This window comes from Dipodomys spectabilis, unplaced genomic scaffold (assembly GCF_019054845.1).
Source record: "Dipodomys spectabilis isolate Male_0828 unplaced genomic scaffold, ASM1905484v1 ptg000335l, whole genome shotgun sequence".
NCBI classification, from domain to species: Eukaryota; Metazoa; Chordata; class Mammalia; order Rodentia; family Heteromyidae; genus Dipodomys; species Dipodomys spectabilis.
The window spans coordinates 6,118,151-6,137,421 of NW_024871012.1; the positions used below are offsets into that span (position 1 = coordinate 6,118,151).

Genomic DNA, 19,271 nt, shown 5'->3' on the forward strand with positions numbered 1-19,271 from the left:
GGAAGAAAGAAAAAATGTACTATGAAGGTTTTTAAGTATCCTAGAGGTAGTTATAAAGACAAGGAAGGCAACATAATGAAAATACTGACATGCTAAAAATACAGTTTTATCATTTTTAATGACAAATATTTGAGAAGACAGTACAATATCGACCACAGAGTAAAGACACACAGGAGAGAAAGGCAGAGCAGAAAAACGTTCAGTTCTGCAAATAAAATAAACAAACCAAAGAAATAAATGAAAATAAACAGAGCCAGAGGGCAAGGGCGTAGGGAGTAAGAGTACCATAACGCCACCAGAGGCACTTGCTGCAAAGTGCTCCTCCTCCTTCCCTCCTTCTGAGGAGCCAGGCTGTGGGGAACGGGGGAAGAACCAAGAGAGAGAGAAGGGTTACTGGACGATTCCAAAAGACAGAATCTGCTCACAGAAAAAAAAAACTCCGGCGTCTCAGTAGTACGCGGCCCTGCCAGGCCCCTCTGTCCTAGGTGAACTTGTGGGCTATCTACGCAGGCAGCAGCGCACGCCAGGGCCCCGCTCTGCATGCAACACCCACCCTGATTTCTACCCTGCCTCCACCCTTCCTGTCCTTCCCAGTGGGCTCCACTACACAGTCATTTCAATAGCAGCTTTTCAGAGAAAGAAAAACCAAAGCAAGAGAATCACTTGGAGGACGCTGATCATTCAGTTTTCAGAGATCCCAACAGAGTATAGAGAAAGAAGCTTCCTTCCGCTCAGCAAGCTAAGTGGGAAAATATCTGGAATTCCAAAGGGACATTATTAAAGATCAGAGGAAACAAGCATTTATCACAAGAAGGGGAGACCACACCCTGGACTCCTACACTGACCACTTCTGGAGATGACGACAGAGCAGAGAGAAAGCCCAGCGGCCATGAGACACACACCAAGAGCCCAGACCCCGGCGAGAGACAGTGGTGGCGACGTTCACCAGAGTGAGAGAGAAGTAAATGGAGCTATTAAAAACACACAAAACCTGGAGTGTCTACCTTCTCACCGCCCCTCCCCGCCCCCTCCCCAAAAAGCTGTGGATGTCTGGTGGTGTGGGCGGCTGGAGCACGCGGATTCCCAAAGACACCACTTGAAATAAAAAAGCTGCATGCACAATAAATTTCTTAGAAAATGAGGTGAAGTAACTAAAACGAAACAGCAAACGCTTCCAGAAACATGCACTCAGAAGAACTGTGTCAACGCTGGACCTGAGGTGCGTTAGCACAGCGGTGGCTGCTGCAGCCGGGGTGGGGGCTGGGGGGAGGGGGGAGCAGCACCGCAAGGCCTGCTCTGAAAGCGCTCTGCCAAGGTTGACTTGAAAACACTGAAATTTGATTTAGCCAAATTATTCACCGGGTATATTAATTCTTGCTACTGTTTGTTGAAGATAGGGTTTTACTGTGTATTCTGGGTTGGTCTCAAACTGGCGGTCTCTCTTTCTGCCTCTCCCATGTCTGGAATGCAGGAATGAATGCACTATCACACCAGGCTAGATTTAGTCGTTCTTAAAAGAAAACACTAGCCAGGCACTGGTGGCTCATGCCTGCAATCCTAGCTACTCAGGAAGCTGAGATCTGAGAATTGAAGTCCATGAGACTCTTACCTCTTTCAATTAAGCAGCTAACGCTGGATCTGAATCTGTAGCTCAAGTGACAGAGCTAGCCTTGAGCAAAAGTGCTCAAGGACAGCACCCCGCCTTTGTAATCCCCAGCACTGGCACACATGTTCACACACACATACCGTGCACACACAGGCAGGCAGACACACACACACACACACACAGAACAAAGAAAAGAAACACTAATGTGTGTATGTAGCTCTAATAGAAAGTCTCCATTGTAAAGTCCAGGAATTTCCCTTCTAGACTTGAGCAGGGATGGAGAAAGGGTTACAGTGTCATCCGCTAGTGGTCTGCCCTCTCCACTTCAAGCCCGGCCATCTGCTGCCCTGTGAGCCTGGACTGCCAAGTGCCACATGACGTAGGTCTGAACGTGGTTTAAGTCCAAAGAGATACACGTGACATGATTTTCTGCTGTAAGACACACGGCAGTTCTGTCCTAAACAACCACTTAAGACCTCACCCTTTAGTAAAGGCTCTTTTAGTGAGTTTGGGGTAAAAATTCTCCAAAGATGAGGAATCGCTCAGTAAACTGTCAAAAACTACCGAAGCCAATTCAGTGCAAAAGGAAGTTAGTGTGGGGTCCACCTGAAGACGCGTTGAGGAGCACACGGGGGTGTGGGATGCACAGTCAAGTACCTACACGTCAGAGACAGCCACGGGAGAGAGCACAGACCTGCAAGAGAAAAGACCACCTCCCACCCAGAGCCGCCCAGCAGCAGCAAGCCTGGCACCCTCAAAGGTTACTAGGGGTCCACTGACCAGAAAGGTGTCTGCTGGTTGGTTTTCTGGTTTTGGACTGCTGTTTAAAGAAAAGATTTCAATTCGGTACTTTAGAATTACTCATACTATTTTCCTCTGCACCCATATATTAATTCTTTCACTACACTCCAACCAAATGTGAATTATACAGAGTAGGATAAAACTCTAGGCCTACAGCCTGGCTGTCTCTGGTTCTCATTATTTCCTAGAAGCTGATGGGTGGGGGCGGGCACTGTACATAACCCCACCTGCTTTTTGCAAGACATAGGTGGCGGTCACTTACAATGATGCAAACCCAGGCCGACATTCTCAAACACTTGACAGGAAAGGAAGGAGGCTAAGTCGACTGTAAGTCCCAATGAGCTCTCTATTACTTCCTGGCCTCTTAGGTCATCTCTGGAAGTCCCTTCGGTTTAAGCATTTTCCAAGTTCTTAGAAATCACTTTGAGCCAGTCTGCTGGTCAGCCCAGCTTATTCAGCCCCAAATCGACTTCAGAGATCTCCCAGCCTCCTCTCTAGGCCTTGGGGATTGCCCACTGCAATAAGGGACCACTTCTCCAGAGAAACACAACTGGAGGACGTGTGGGAGACAGAAAGGCCATGAGAGGTAGACACAGACGGACACATAGCTTCGTGTGCACTCAGCTGAGTTTGTTCAGGGCTCCTGGACTCTATTCCTCTATCATGATCCAAAAGGCAGAATTTAAAAAGTAAGAGATGGTAGACAGTAAAAATAATGCTTCCTGCTATTTACTGCAGAAAAGCAAGAAAAAGAAAAAATATTCACTAACTGTCCTACCACCCCGAAGTAAAAATGTGTTATGGCAGATTTGCCTACTCTATCTCCTCTCTCTCTCTGTATATATGTATATATATAGACACATACATATATATGTGTATACACACACACACACACACACACACAGTCTGCACCCTTTTTTTTGGTTCTGGTAACTTGGGCTTAAACTCGGGCCTGGGTGCAGAAAGTCACACGGAGTTCTCACGGCTACTAACGTATGCCCCAGGGACCAACACAGACAGCAAGGCCAAAGCCTCCGACATGCAAAGAAAAGAAACAAAAAACACTGCACAGAACAAGGTAAAATCAGGTTCTGACCGTCTCCAGAGCACTTATAGTCTGTTAGCAGGGATCCATTTCATCACAAGCATAAAACCAGTCCTCCATGAATTGCCAAAACCAGGCAAGGAGGCACAAACAGGGAGGAGAATCCACTTCTGAGACAACAGGTGTGTGGTGTCTACTCTTCCACTGTTTGTTTTCCAAATATATCAAAAATTATGTCTACCTCTAGTTCAGGATAAATGGACCATCCAAAGATGAAAGTGAGCCACTCATCTGGCCTTGGGACTTGTCTGTTTCCTCACCCCAGCCTAGACTTAATGGCGTGAGAGCTGATGGGCCAAAGATGAGAATAGCAGTGATCTGGGAGAGGACTGTGGCAGAAGGCAAGGAGAGGTTAGATCAAGAAGGACCCTCAAACTGACCAACTACCACCTTTCCACCAGTGTGCTTACTGCAGCTAGTTCTCCCGCAGTTATGTTCTATCAGCTATGCAGACAGTAAGGCTTCTTTCACACCCTGAAAGAGCGCTTTGGAAATATTTAATTTAAAAAAGTTCTAGGAACAATATTCTCAACTTTTCCCTATCACAATCAGGAGAACATGCTTTCAGCGTTAAGAATTGCCTCTGAACAACAAAATTATACAAAAGCCTTCATTCAGATAATCCAGACTTTCATAGGCAAACAGGTCAAACACACTTGATTAGTTATGTCCCGTCACGGGGACTCTACTTCCTCCTGTCTTCAAAGAGATTCAACTGAAAACTGGTTCTTGGAACATTTCAGAAGAATAGGATTCTTTTCTCACCTTTTAAAACTGCTTTTCCTCGAAGCAGATCTGGTGGTTCTTTTAGTAATGCCTGCACTGCCAGTAATGTTAGGTTCAGATGTTTTACAGCTCTGAACACTGGACTGAAGAATTACTCTGAAAACAGTTGGAAAAAATAAGATTATATTCACTGAAACAATCTGTAAAAACTTGACAGAGGAAGGCATTTTGGCACTAAGATAACAAATTGATAGGATTTTCCATAACCACATTTTAAAAAAAAAAAAGCCCCAACCCTGACACATATTTTTACACCAAGGCCTTGGAGGCTCTTCAGCTCCCTCTGAAGACAGCCAGGGAGCCTTGCTTTTGGGAAATAGATGCCAACTAAATAAGTAAGCAACTCCCAAACCAAAGAAGTCCATCAGCCAAATAAATCTGTAAAAAGAAACTTGATATCTGTAGTTATGTTTTCAAGCAATATGGGTATAAACTTAGGAAACAGCTACATAAATAGTCATTGGTCAGAGAGTAATGTGAAAACACTACGTCAACAATTTTGCATAACACCTCAAGAATATATTCAAGCCAAAATTCATTTTGTCTAGACAGCACTTACTAATTCTCCAACTACTTAACAATGAACGTGACGTCAGTGGAATGTTGTGGAACCTTCCTCTGACAGCTGATTGCCCAGAAGGCAAATTCATGAATCAGAGAGAACAGATAAATGGCACAGGGAACAACAGGTTCGGAGGTAAAGGCCTTTTTGTTTATACCTCATTAAATCCTCACAGGGAAAGTTTCATCCAATTTTCAGCAAGTCATTGCCGAAAAATGAATGGCACATACATTGATAGATATGTCAAGCTTCACAATCTGAAAAGCATTCTGAAGAGCCTCCTGTAACTTGGAAGACTTCACTCACGAGGGCACAAAGGAAGCCATTCCATTAACAAGCAAATCCTGCTTCAAAAGCCTGTGTTCCCTCCATGGCAGCAAATACCAAGCTCTTGTGTAGCAAAGTCCCTGCGGTAACAGGATTACTCATGGGACATTTAGTAAAAGGCAGAACAGCTCATCCTCAGGGAAGCAGTGTGGCTCTGGAGCCCAAGCAGGCTAGAGCTGGTCACAGCCTGCGGCCTAAAGCTGAAGAAAGCGGCAGCTGGAGCTGCCCGACTCACCCTCAGCTGCTTGCAGGAATAGAATCCTGGATTAATTAGTCAGAGTTTGGTTCCACACTACTCACAAAGCTAGGTCACCTGAAATACTGACTGTTCTAACAAAATACAAACTGTGTGCAGATGCCATCATCCTAGAACCCAAGAAGGAGAGCGACTGCTCTTAAGAATGAGCTTTAGTAAAATGTTCTTCTAAAAATTAATTTCTGAATGGAACACATAATAGCCATGAGTTACAATGAGACATGTCAATACATGTGTACAGAGTGTAACCATCAGATCACAGTAACCAGGCTATCTGTCACTTCAGACATGTATCATTTCTTTGTTCTGGGAACATTCAAAATCCTCTCTTCTCTCAGCTTGTTTGAAATATTCAGTCATCGACCACAGTTATCCCACAGGGGGTGATAGAACAGTAAAGTCAGCCCTCCTATCCAGCTTCTAAAAGGTCACTCTACAAAGTAAGGAGATAGTTCTTATTTGAATCTAGAATTTTGCAGGGAGAAAAGTCAAACCATCAGAGATGATTCACGGCTCGTGTTTTGAAGCCTTGGCCCAAAGATCGAGAGGCCACGCTCGGCCACACTCAGTCACTCCGCTCCACCAGACAAAAGGAGGGTCCTGAAATCCTACACCTGCTTTTTCACTGATGCTCCAAAATATGGATAACTTCCATGCTTCAAAATTGCTCAAAAACCAATTTCCTCTTTAGGAAATTGGGAGTCCTCATTTCTTAATTATTACTGGAATGTTTAAACCCGATTCAAAAGAAATTTGTGCTCAATCAAGGCGTATTTCCTCAGCTAAGAAGTCAATTTTTTAAAAAGTTTCTTTCCTCTATAACACTGGTATAATAAAATGATATAATTAGCCCAGTATTTCGGTGAGACTTTGAAACTCAGATAAGGACAGAAATTTAGGACTTAATCACACCAGGAACACTGCCGTTATGTGGAGTAGTTACTGTGTCTTGGGTGGGAAAAGCCCCAGCAGCAAGGCTGAGTTATCAGACAAGGTGGGGGAGGCTGCCCAGAGCGAAGGGCTTCCCTGCCAAGAGGAGGGGGGACTCACGGTCGTCCATCTTCTACAGAAGGCCAGTCACATGGGCCTTCCCAGCCATATTCAGTACACGTACTTCTTCCAGTCTTCACTTACAGTATTCCTCTGTCCTCCTGTCTGCTTGCTAGGCACTCTACTCACTGTTCTCTGTGAAGTCTGAAGCCCCAGCGCTTCTACAATGCACCACAGATGTACGTCCGTAAGGCACGTAGGAAAACAAGAGTGAAAAGCCACGTGCCTCTCCTACAGTCACCCATGTGACCACCACGTCCACTTCCAAAATCCACTAGGATAACTATGTACTATTTCATGGGGCCGCTGATGCAGACCTTCCAGAATGATGACGCCCAGGGCCCTGTACCCACTACTGCTCCCACCAAAGCCTGTGTGTGACACAGGGAAGGCTACCAGCACAGGGACCCCGCAAGCCAAGCAGTGAACAAGCAGGGTGGAGCAGTTAACCCCGAAAAATAAAGCCTCTCTGCAGAGAAGTCGTGGCAGAAGACTGGCTTAGAAGATTATTCTTGTTAGCACTGCTGTAACTGAGGAAACGTTTTGCTCTGTGCATCCCAAACAGGTGGGCCAAACTGAATGTTTAGGTCAAACACCGCAATGCAGACATCAATAACGAGATCATCTAAAAGACAGAAAAGGAATCAGCCTGACAGGGACTTTTAAGCTGACCGTGGGAAGGGCATGCTGAGTAGCAACAACTCCACTATGTGGCACTGACTACACAGCTCATGGTGCCCAAGTCAGAATGAAAGAGGGGGAAAAACCCAAAAAGTCTATTAGAAATACGCATGCGTGGATATATGGCCATTAGGTTTTCCAAGTAAGATAATAAAAGAATCGGCATAAATAAAAATATGCTAAGCAGGTTTTGTTTAATTTTGAAAAGAGTGGCTTCAGCTTCATTTTTTTAATCTTTCTTAGCCATATGAAAATACTCAATGAAACTGCAAAGTACCAGAGTTGGTTGCAGTGGAATCTGGAAGAGATCCTAGAAAGAACTTCCTTGTTCTTTTGTAATTTCCAAGTCCAAGTTAGGACAAGAAAAGACATTCTTGAAATATGAGTGAAAGAAAAACACAGCCCAGACCTAAGAGGGTGTTGGAGCACAGAGCCGCCAGGAGAGGGACACATCCTCCTGCTGAGGAGGATCTGACCGCAGCGTGCCACACAGAAGCCCATCCTCTGAAGAAAGAAGTGTCTGCGCTAAGGCAGGGGTGGGGACAGCTATTTCAAGGATGGAAGACCTCAAGGGAACACAAACTTCTCTGTCACCACCTAATACAGACAGGCTAGCTATTGTGGAGAAAGGGGTGGAGCCCAGAGGCCTTCAAGCAGAATCTCCCAAATGCAAAAAAAAAGCACACACCGTGCACGTCCCTAGTATCATCTAATGTCAAGGTTTCAAACTGTATGGACTGTATGCCTGAAGGGAAAGAAAAGAGAGGAGAGGAGACAGTCCAGCCTATTAGCGATGGAAGACTTAGGGAAGAGCTGCTGTACAATCACAGAAGCCAGGACCCAGCCTTCACCAACATCAAGGCTGCAAAACCCAAATTGTATTTTGCTGGCTGAAGGTTGAGGAAAGTAAAGTAACTAACTGAACAGAAACCACTTCAATTATCCCAAAGTAACAAAACCTTCTTTTTAATGAGAAAGAGAAGTCTCCAATTTAATGTCTGACCTTATAAAGGTAAGTAGACCATATAAGCAAGTATTCTGAAATAGCCATTAAGGGTTAAGTAGGCATGTTCTTTTTTAACATCCCTGCTATGAAAGCAACAGCAAGGCCTTCCCTCCCTGCCACCACCCCACTCATTGAAAAGATTCAAAGAATCTCTGAAAACAGGCAAATCAAAGCCAGGAGAGCCGAAAGAGAAACACATGCATCATGAAGACCACACTAGACACCAGAGGCGAGTGACGTAGAAAAATGGAATGGACACTTACACAGCAGCTATCTGTCAAAGGTCCTGATGGCTACTGTGCTCTGAAACCATCGAGACAGAATAGCAGGGTGGGAAGAATGTAGGTACACACAATCCACCAGAGGACAACACTACACAGTGCCAAGGCCAGCACAGCTAGCGGGCATCTGCAAAGGGGCGAAGGGAAAGAACAATGTTCACATTGGGTTGCCAAAGTCAGTCACACAATAAACACATAAAGCATCTGTGATTTCACACCCTAAAAAACCCAGAATAATAACTGGGATGCAAAAGGGAAACAATTGTTGAGGGGGAAAAAAAAATGCTGTCTTTAGTTTTAATGATGCATAGACAGGTGACAGGCAGGCCGGTTGCTGGTGACCGACCCGCACTCCTGACTACCTGGAGGCTGAGATGAGGAGGACAGTGGGAGAGGCCAGCCCAGGCCTACAAAAGAGAGACACTCTCAACCACCGCTGGGCACAGTGGTACAACGCTGCCATCCCAGCTACTTGGAAGGCTGAGGTTGGAAGTATAATGGCTCCAGGCCAGCCCAGGCTAAAAACCAAAACACAGACTCCACTTCAGCTGGAGAAGCTGGTGTGGTAGTGCGCACCCGTTACGCCTTCTATAACCAGAAGCTCAATAGGCAGATTGTAGTCCAGGTGCAGCCCCATAGAAAAAGCAAGATCCTATCTGAAAATAAACAGTCCAGTCGTGGGACCTGAACCCTGGGCCTGGGCGCTGTCCCTCAGCTCTTTAGCTCAAGGCTAGCGCTCTACCACTTGAGCTACAGTGCCACTTCCGGCTTTTTTCTTTTTGCTTATGTGTTGCTGAGGAATCGAACCCAGGGCCTCTGGCATGCAAGGCAAGCGCTCTACCACTGAGCCACCTTCCCAGCCCCTAAAAAGAAATTTTTTTTAAGGGCTGGAGGCACAGCGCAAGTGATAGAGCACCTGCTGATTAAGTGATGGGTCCTGTGCTCAAATGCCAGTAATACATTTCAAAAAGAATTAAGGGTAATCTCTAGTTGAATTATCTGCCCCATGTTAACTGAACTTCACAGTACTGAAATTATAGCAAAATGCATAAGTATATACACAAACATACACAAAGAAAACTAAAACTAAACCAAACCACTGGGAGAAACAGAAGTGGAAAAAAAATGGGAGGGGACAAAACCCCAGCTACTTTACATAAAAGATCACTGGATGCACAATTATGAATGAACACAGAATTCGAGCTTCACAATGAAATCACACTCCTAAGCCATCCAAGAGTTTATATACACTTCAACTTTGGCAACATGGATATTTCAGGGTATATAAGTATACCGAACTTGGGCAACAAATCTCACTAATCACGTTATATATTCTTTGTTTTCCTCATGTAATCCAAAGTAGTGTGCAGCTCAGTATTTCTTTTCTTTTTTGCACTATCCTCGGCTTGAACTCAGGGCCCGGGTACTGTCCTGCTTCATTTGCTCAAGACTAGTGCTCTACCACTTGAGCCACAGCTTTACTTCCAACTTTCAGGTGGTTAACTGGGAGTGAGAGTCTCACGGACTTTCCTTCCTGGACTGGCTTTGAACCACGATCCCCAGCTCTGCCTCCAGCACAGCCAGGATTACAGGTGTGAGCCACCAGTTCCCGGCAAACTCGGTTTCTTGCTTCACAGGTCTGGGTTCCCCCAGCAAGGATGGGTAATAGCTCCTTCCACACACAGGCACGTCCGAATTGTTACCATGACCCTTCTGCAACCTGATTCAGAGGTTCTCCTGAGTGTTTGTTCTATGCCAGTACTGGGGCTGCTCAAACTGGAAATGACCAGTTTTGCCGATGGACCTTTTTTCTTGACCTTATTATTAGTACCAGCTATAAGCACAGTCTATGTGGAAAAGGATTATAGTAAACGATGGCCTCTAAATGAAACCTAACTTCATTTTGCAAGTTCTACTTTGTACCTCCTTTTAATCTTCTTGCAAAATAACTAACATACTGTCAGATTCCATAATAGTATATTAATATATACGATATACTATTAATAACAGAACAGTTTAGAAACACACTAGAGAGCTCAACCCATCCCAACCTTCATTTGCAGCTGCTGAATGACCTGCTACCCTATAGTTGAAATGGAGTGAGTCAACATGCCTGTGTTATCTATTTTTACTTATTCCCTAGTTAAAAGCTCATGATGTAAAAATTACTTTCCACTGTTGAAACATTTAAGAGGCACTTAAGGGATTTTCCAGACTAATTACATCTATCTCGTCCTTATTACTAAGTAGGGTACATCGCCCGTCTTCATGCGTCATTTCGTGTAATCCTAAGAGACCAGCGCGCACACAGCACAGCACCATGGCTTACGCTACAGGCGCTGCCAATCCATTTTAGCACCCATGATGCTGCCATCCAGTCCTGCAGACCACATCAATGCTGTTTCTACAGGATTCACTAGCTTATGCTACTGCCAATCAATCTTAGCACCCATGATGCTGCCATCCAGTCCTGCAGACCACATCAATGCTGTTTCTACAGGATTCACTAGCTTATGCTACTGCCAATCAATCTTAGCACCCATGATGCTGCCATCCAGTCCTGCAGACCACATCAGTGGCTGTTTCTACAGGAGTCACTAGCTCCTGGAAGTCAGCGTCGGACAGGCTCTCTGAAGACAGGGCTATTTTATCATTTCTAAGACTTTTTCAGATGAAGAAAACAATCACTGAAACACTGCCTAAGGATCACCAGTACTTGTGTATTTATCACTATCTCCCCTTTTTGCAGGTGTCTTTTTAAGACTAAGTATCAACACAACAGCAAAATAACATATCCATAGTGATGGATGTTAAAACTGGGAGCAGACTGAATTTAGATTCTCAAACCCAAGCTGGTATTGACCTCTCTTAGAGGGGCCTTTTATGCTACATTACCAAGAAAGACTTGGCAGGGAAAGGAGAGAAACTTCTGACTCTCGTTCCTAGGGCCAAAAGAGCCAAAGGTAAGAGCTAAACTGGATGATTACCACAGCAGAGAGAGCTGGGGAAAGCAGGTGGGGTATCCACCAGCGTGCGACAGAGGAGGAGAGGGCAAGTTCTGGGCACCCTCTCCAACCTCAGGGCTCCTCATCTCTAACTAGAGACCAGACATATTTGATATCTATGCTTGCTTCTTTAACAGTGTGGCTTAGGTCTGTTAATTCTGTATGAGGAAAAAGAAGACAGCTCGGGGCTATTTTATTATTTTTAGGAAATTACAAAAGGATCAGGAGTTGAACTCAAGGCCTCAAATATTCTGGGCAAGTGCTCTTATCTCTTCAATCATGCCTCCAGACCTCCCTCCCTCCTCCTCTCCCCGCATCCCCACACCCCCTTCCTTCTTTCTGTTTTGGTATCAGTCCTGGGATTTGAACTCAGGGCCTGGGCACTGTCCCTGAGCTTTGTTGCTCAAGACTAGTGCTCTATCACTTGAACCACAGCTCTACTTCCAACTTTTTTGGTACTTACTTGGAGAGTCTCATGAAGCCAAGTACAGGTGGCACACGCCTGTAGTTCTAGCTATTCAGGAGGCTGATAGTTGGTAAGGTTCAAGGCCAGCCTGGGCAGGAAAGTCTATGAGACTCATCTCCAATTAACCACCAAAAGAGCTGGTAGTGGTGGGTACCCCTCCTGCTTTTCCCATTCTCTGTGTTATGGTGATCATCCAGTTTTGCTCTTATGGTTGGCTCTTTTGGCCCTAGGAGCCTGTGGTATACGTGTTGTTTTTCTCCTTTTAATAAACAATATTTTAAATGTTGAGGAGTCATACCTTTGGGTTCTTCCCCTAATCCCCTAAGTGTATCCTCCTTAGTCTGACTGTTGTGGCATTTCTTAATACGGTCTTACCTATACGCCCAGGCCAATCAGGTATGTGGTCTCTATGTACGCTTCTCACGTCGCTAGAACGACAGGTCTATACTACTGTGCCCAGTACAGTCCTTCTGCTCTTCAACCTAAGCAGCTAGGATTATAGGCATGAGCCACTAACATCTAGCTTTTGTCCTTTTTCCTTTTACCATTTTATTCAATTTTAGTCCAAAAGTGAAGTACTTTTTATATAATTATGCACAGAGCATTATTATTTTTTTAGGGAGCAAAGTTTGGTATGACTAGAAACTAAACAATGGCATAGAAGACCCATCTTTCTTCCCCAGTCTTTTCTAATTACTTGGGTTTTCCTGTAGTACTGGGGCTCAAATCTAGTACCTCATACAAGTGCTTGGCCACTAAGCTTACTCTCCCAGCCCTTTAGTTACTTTTATCCAGCCACTACTCATTATCCTGGACTTCAATCCCAGAGAATATCGCATATCCTGGGGAACAGAATTGACACCTAGGGTCATCTGCTAGTTCTCCAAAGATACATTTTAAATCTTCATTTATATTACTACACACTAATCAGCTATACATTTTATAATCTCTACTTCCCTAGAAATGAGCACCAAGCTGATTTGAACTCAATACATTCCTGAGATTAGTGGAGAAAGTAACTGAAGGAAATTTCATAAGTTTCACAAGAACTTTTGATCGAGCTGAATCTGCGTCCCCTGACTCCTAACCGGATGCTCAAACAACTAAGAAATGAACTGATGATATACTCTTAAAAACATAATTGGGCACAGCTAAAAGCCACCCACAAAAGCATGGATTTTCTTGAGTTTGTAATTCAAAGACTGCTTCCTATACCAACAGTGTCTGCGTCACAGGGAAGCTGGACGGGAATGCAGACTCCCGGATCCTATCCCAGATACACCAAGTGACAGTAGAGACACTATAATGACAGTGACTCAAGGGCACAGGCCAGTCAGAGAAGCACTGCTTGTGGGTAACACCTACTTTCCCCTATCATATCTAGAATTAATTTCAAGGTGCTTATGGTTTAAATAAAAAGAACTATTAGGCCAAATGGCACTGACGTTAAAATACATTACAAAGTGTAAATGCAATAAATTATACAAAAGGCTCATTTACAAAGTGGTCCAATCAGCTGTGTCTCTCAGCTGCAAAGAGAATTCCTAATAAATGTCCTAACTCATAACTGACATCCTGTATTCATTCACTTGTATTTTATAAGAGAAAACATTCTTTGCTTTAGGTTTAACATGATGACACTTGCCTTATGCACAATTCTACTTGAGAACTCAAAATTATGGCATATTAATTCCATATGACAAAATATTCACCAAGTAAAATGACCTAAATCCATTACTCCTTCTCCACAAAGAAGGCTGGAAATGTGGTTTCCCCACAGTGAAGGGGAGGTTCATGGAAGGAAATGACCCAGTGGCACAGATGGGAAGTCTACAAAAACATCACTGGCTACGTATTTTAATTCTCCATATTTCCTACCAACACTGAATGTCTCATGGAGCTGCCTCCAAATTAACCCACATAGATTAGAATGTACACGTGGACCTGAACACACCCATAAAACCATAAAACTTCCTACACGCATGGTAACCCTTCTTTCGTAATTTGAAAATGATTTCCCCAAAATAGAGTGTGGGCTAAGTCACAGTTGCTGACAAACAACCAAACCATGTTAGGTCATCCTGTCACAACGCCCACCCATCACCTACCTTATAGACACAGGTGATGTGTAATACAGTAATAAATTTACAGAAAGTCACCATCTTAATAACCAAGGATAAGCCTGTAATTCAGGGTCTCACATCTGTCACTACCTTGAGGATGCCACACATTATTGTCTGTGGAGAAAAGGCATTCCTACCTGCAATGGCTTCTAAGATTACGAGAGAGGACACAGACAATTGAATAGCAAGCACTCTAGATTCTAAATAACATGGGTAATCATGGCAAAGTGGCACAAAAGACATGCAGCTGTGGAGGAAAACTGGTCACAGATGACCTCATTACATGTAGGAGGCAAGAGCAACCACAACAAAGAAAACAAGACTCACGTGAGGGGCTTAGCGTTTGTTTTTGATTGTCTTCTGCTTTTCAGGACCCGAAGTCTATCGCCTTGTGTCACTCCATGGATTTCGTCGTCATCACTGTACTGTATAAGTAAAAGAACACTGAGCTAATGATTTAAAGTTGCACTGATGAACGCAGTAAAGCACGGCGGCTATTTACCCAGGTCCACACACATCACAAACACACAGCACACACAGCTTCAAGGTTTTGTGAATTTTAGAATATTTTTCTCCTTCCAAAATCAAATCACAGGTCAGACTCCAACAGCCCTCATTACAAAATATGTGGACGGTGAAAAGGCAGTTGTGAAACCATTCTGCTCTAAAATTTCACCATCTACAATTCAGTACTGCTACCCGTTAAAGCCTTGAGAAAACTACCAATTCCCTGAATTACCTCGAGGGAATGAAAAGAAAGGGGGGGGTGCACTTGGGGAGTGATAGACCCCTTCAGACTGTACGTTGAGCTAAAAAAATTTAAGTTTACATACACACAATTTAAAAAAAAAGTTCCCAAAGAGGGCTGCAAATATTTTTTTTTAAAAAAAGTGTGACAACAGCCCCTCAAGATGCACTTTATTATTTTTACCTACAGTTTTCTCCATGCCCTACAAGGTCCTCAACAGCATTTACGGCAATACAAACAGCACGACAGGGATGAACCCATTACCGGCTCAGGGTCTTCCAAGTCTTGCTTGTCTTGGTTCTCGACTCCACTTATTGAAATGTCATCAACACCCGACAGGAGTTTGGAGAAGGCTGCTCCGTGTGGTCCATTCTCTTGCTCCCTCAATTTTTGATGAAAATATTCACCCTCCAGCCAGAGGCTTGTTTGTTTCCTAGAGCATTTAAGTAACAATAAAACACAGTTTTCCAGAAAGATACACAATTTTCTCCTACCAAACTACCTGCTGTTACAGAATCCTAATGGAAATTTTTCTCTCATCAGTCTCCCAACCCCAGTGTGTCTTGAGGAATTACAAAAGCTACTTACATGACCAAAAACTGCTGCTGAGGCCCAATGACCGAGCCTGGTCTACAGATCCTCACCCAGGCAATGGTCTCCGCTGCCGTCATCCTGTAATGCTTCATGATGTAGCACGATATCAGTGTGCCTGTCCGACCAAGGCCAGCTAGGGAAACAAGCCAATTGATGAGCCTGCTGGGTATTCCAGAATGTTCTGGGCAGCTGGAAAGTTTTAAGATCTCTCCAGTGGTTACATAAGTGAAATCACCTGGAAAAGTTTCAGAAAGACCAGCACCTGGCCTTGTGCCCAGAATGAAGATCTAATTAGTATGCAGCATAGCCAATTTCTAAAATGCCACAGATGATTTGAAGTGAAGCCAAGTGCTTGGCTTTCTGAGCAATGGAGATCAGTAAGTGTGTGCTCCCTAAGCCTCGCACTTACCACATCCAACCCTACTCTTACGCCCACTTATACTTAGTTTTTGTGGAAGTGAGTGCTGCGGACTGAACCTAAGGCCTTGTGCTACATAAATGTTCTGCCATTGAGCTCAAGTCCAGACCCAGACATTCCCTTCTCCTTTTTCCCCTTCCACTTTTGCTGTTCTTTTCCTTTGCTTCCCTTCCCACTTTCATTTTCCTTTTTATCTAGACCATTATTGTTATGTCTTGTGCTGGTTAATTCTGTTTTTGTTTTTGTGCTAGTCCTGGGGCTTGAACTCAGGGCTAGGGCACTATTGCTCAAGGCTATTGTTTGAGCTAGAGCTCCATTTCATGCTTTTTATTTATTTATTTATTTGGTGATTAACTGAAGCTAAGAGTCTCACAGATTTTCCTGCAATGGCTGGTTTCAAACTACAAGCCTCAACCTCTCAGGTTCCTGAGTAGCTAGGATTACAGGTGTGAGCCACTGGCAGCTGGCCAGGAGACTAAGAATTAAGTTGGTGACTTTCAGTTAACATATTGCCCTCCATACTGAGTGGACCTTATCAATCAGCTGAAACCCTGAACCAAGACCAGCCTCTCAGAACAGAAGGGAACTCTCCTGCAGACTGCCTTCTCACCTCGCCCTCACCAGACCTCCCAAGTGTCCACTCTAACAGCCCACACTGCAGATCTCGATCTTACCAAACCCCACATTCATGTGAGCCAATGCCTTTCAGTGAACCTCTTCCCCAATACATAAAAGACCCTAGTGCTCTTTTTTTCCAGAGGGCCTTCACTAAAACACGTGCTGCTGTAGCACATGTGCAGATAGCTCTGGAATCACATAAAAGAGTATGGAAGCAGGTGTTAAGAACAACCCAGGACTAGAACTCATAGACAGAGGCAGAAACTTTTTGAAGAGTACTGGGGCATGGCATAGCAGATAGTAGAGACTCTACAAGGGAGACTACATCAACTAAAAGGACATAGTTACTAAACTAGAAAGACAGCCAAACAATTAGGAAAAGATCTTTACCAGCAACACATTAAAGGCCTAATACCCAAAATAAACAAAGAACTCAAGAAATTAACTCCTCCCAGAGCCAATAAAACAATCAGTAAACAGGCAAAAGGAGCTAAGGAGAGACTCCTCATAAGAGGAGGTAAGAATGGCAAGAAACACATGAGGAAATGCTGCTCATCCCTGGCCATAAAGGAAATGCAAGGAGCAACTGGGATTCCATCTTACCCCAGTCAGATCGGCCAGCATTGTGAAGTCCAACAACAGCAAATGTTGGCAGAGATGTGGGAAAAAAGGAACCCCACTGGACCACTGGTGGGAATGTAACTAGTGCAGCCACTCTGGAAAGCAGTCTGGAGGATCCTCAAAAAACTAAACATAGAGCTCCCCTACAACTAGCCATACCACTCCTGGGCCTCTACCAGAACATCACAGGCCGGGATTCCATGAAGACACCTGCACATCCGTGTTCACTGCTGCCTGTTCACAGTAGCCAAGTTGTGTAAACAGCCCAGATGCCCTACAATAGATGAGTGAATCCAAAGAATGTGGTACCTATACACAGTGGAATTTTACACAGCCAGTAGAAAGAAGAATAATATGGACGGACATAAAACAAATCATGCTAAGTGAGGCAAGCCGAGCTCAGAGAGACAAACAGTGCATGCTTTCTCTCATATGCAGAAGCTAGACCTAAAATACACAGGGACATGATAAGTTATACAGAACTCTAGGCATTCACACAGTGAGACCAAAGGAGGAGAGGAACACGAACACAAAGGCACAGTGCCCATATGTGCCAGATTCCACAAAATAAACCCCAGGAAATGTAAACGAGGTTTTATTGTTGTTGCTATTTTCATTTTCTTTTCTTTTAGTCTTGTTTCTTCATTTGTATGTGTTTGGGATTGTAAGGAGAGGCACAGAAATGGAGGGAACAAATGCAGCAACGGTACCCACTAGACACTATGTTGAAATGAACTACGTAACTAGTGCATGGGGACAGGAGGAAAACCCCGGGAGAGACCGAGGGAAAGGGTGGCACGTCTAAAAAGGAATGTATTCATTACCTGACTGTAACGCTTTGGTGTACCATCTTGATAATAATAGTTTTAAAAAATTGGGGGGGGAAAAGCTTAGGATACCTTGGTTGGGCTGCTGCTGGAAACGGGTGTCAAGGTGATCTCAGAAGGAAGTGAGGAATGCATCTTTGGTAACTGAAGGAAAGACAAATTTCATAGCAAAGATGCAAAGAAATTGGCTGTACTGTTCTTGTATGTATGTATGTTTATTTTTGTTGGTCATGGGGCTTGGACTCTGGGCCTGGGTGCTGTCCCCCAGAGGTTCTTCAGCTCAAGGCTAACGCTCTATCACTGGTTTCTCTCTGCAAATTATAGTAAAATGCAGAAGGGAAGAGGTGAATTGTAAGAAGGATTGTATATAAGAGCAATGAAACCAGTACATAGTATAAAAATGGGAAGGTAAGTTCCTGATAAAACATCAAGGGTGTGCCTGGTCAATCACTCCAAAAAGAAACTGCTCCAGGATGAGAGGGAGGGCTCAAGTGATAGAGCTATAAGAGGACCTCGGTTCAAACCCAGCACCTACCAAAAACAAACAACAAAAAAAATGCCCCCAGATTCAATCATCAGCCAACTCCAACTCCAAGAATAAAGATGGGATTAAAACAGCAGTGATAAACTAATTTGGACTAAAGTGAGCAGAAACAGATGGGGTAGGCCTGAATGACAACAGTGCTTTGGGGTAAAGAATGGCCTGTCTTTCCCAAATAAAGAACAGAATGAAAGAGGATGTAACGCCAGAACACAATCACAAAGTATAAAATAGATCATATACCTAACACATTTGTATTTCAGATATCGGATGCTATACTTGCCATGATATATACAACTTCATCCTACAACAACAACAAGAAAAAAGACAGGCCCTAATCCAAGAGGGCTAATGTCCGTGTACGAGAAGGAAGAGACCCAAGAGAGAGAACATTCAGAGGAAAAGCCATGAGGAGACAGAAAGTGGCCATCAAGTCAAGAACAAAGGCTTCATCAGAAACCCATCCTATGGGCACCTTGATCCTTGAACTTCCAAGCTTGTAGAGCTGTGAGAAAACAGTATTTCTGTTACTGCGGGCATACAATCTGTAGTGGTGGAGAGAGGCTAATGATGTACAGTGTAGAATGTCTGACAACACCCTGAGTGAGTCTCCCCCAACCACATACCAATTCTACCTCCTATCAGCTTATGAAAACCAAAGCACCCCAGAGGCCAAGCACCCTGGCTGAGATAAACCTCAACAGCTTGGTATGATGATTATTTCAGTCATGGGGCTTGAACTCGGGGACTAGGCATTATCCCTGAGCTTTTTTTTTTTTTTTTTTTTTTTTGCTCAAGGCTAGCACTACCACTTTGAGCCACGGTGCCACTTCCAGTTTGGAGATAAGA

The 19,271-nt window shown here is 44.0% G+C and overlaps 1 protein-coding gene across 8 annotated transcripts in view; it reads right to left on the reverse strand.

Annotated features, from left to right (window-relative positions):
- Positions 1–19,271, reverse strand: part of Cdc14b (cell division cycle 14B) — a 103,798-nt gene that overhangs the window by 5,653 nt on the left and 78,874 nt on the right. For 3 of the 8 annotated variants that reach the window (XM_042665592.1, XM_042665597.1, XM_042665596.1), the window contains exons 10-12: positions 15,392–15,530; positions 15,068–15,236; positions 14,383–14,480 (exon numbers count right to left, since the gene is read on the reverse strand). In XM_042665592.1, the coding sequence (XP_042521526.1) occupies positions 14,383–14,480; positions 15,068–15,236; positions 15,392–15,530 (406 nt within the window). Of the gene's footprint in view, positions 1–10; positions 352–4,277; positions 4,395–8,443; positions 8,589–14,382; positions 14,481–15,067; positions 15,237–15,391; positions 15,531–19,271 lie in introns of those variants that run through there. The other 5 variants (XM_042665598.1, XM_042665595.1, XM_042665594.1 and 2 more) reach the window with 5 other exon arrangements.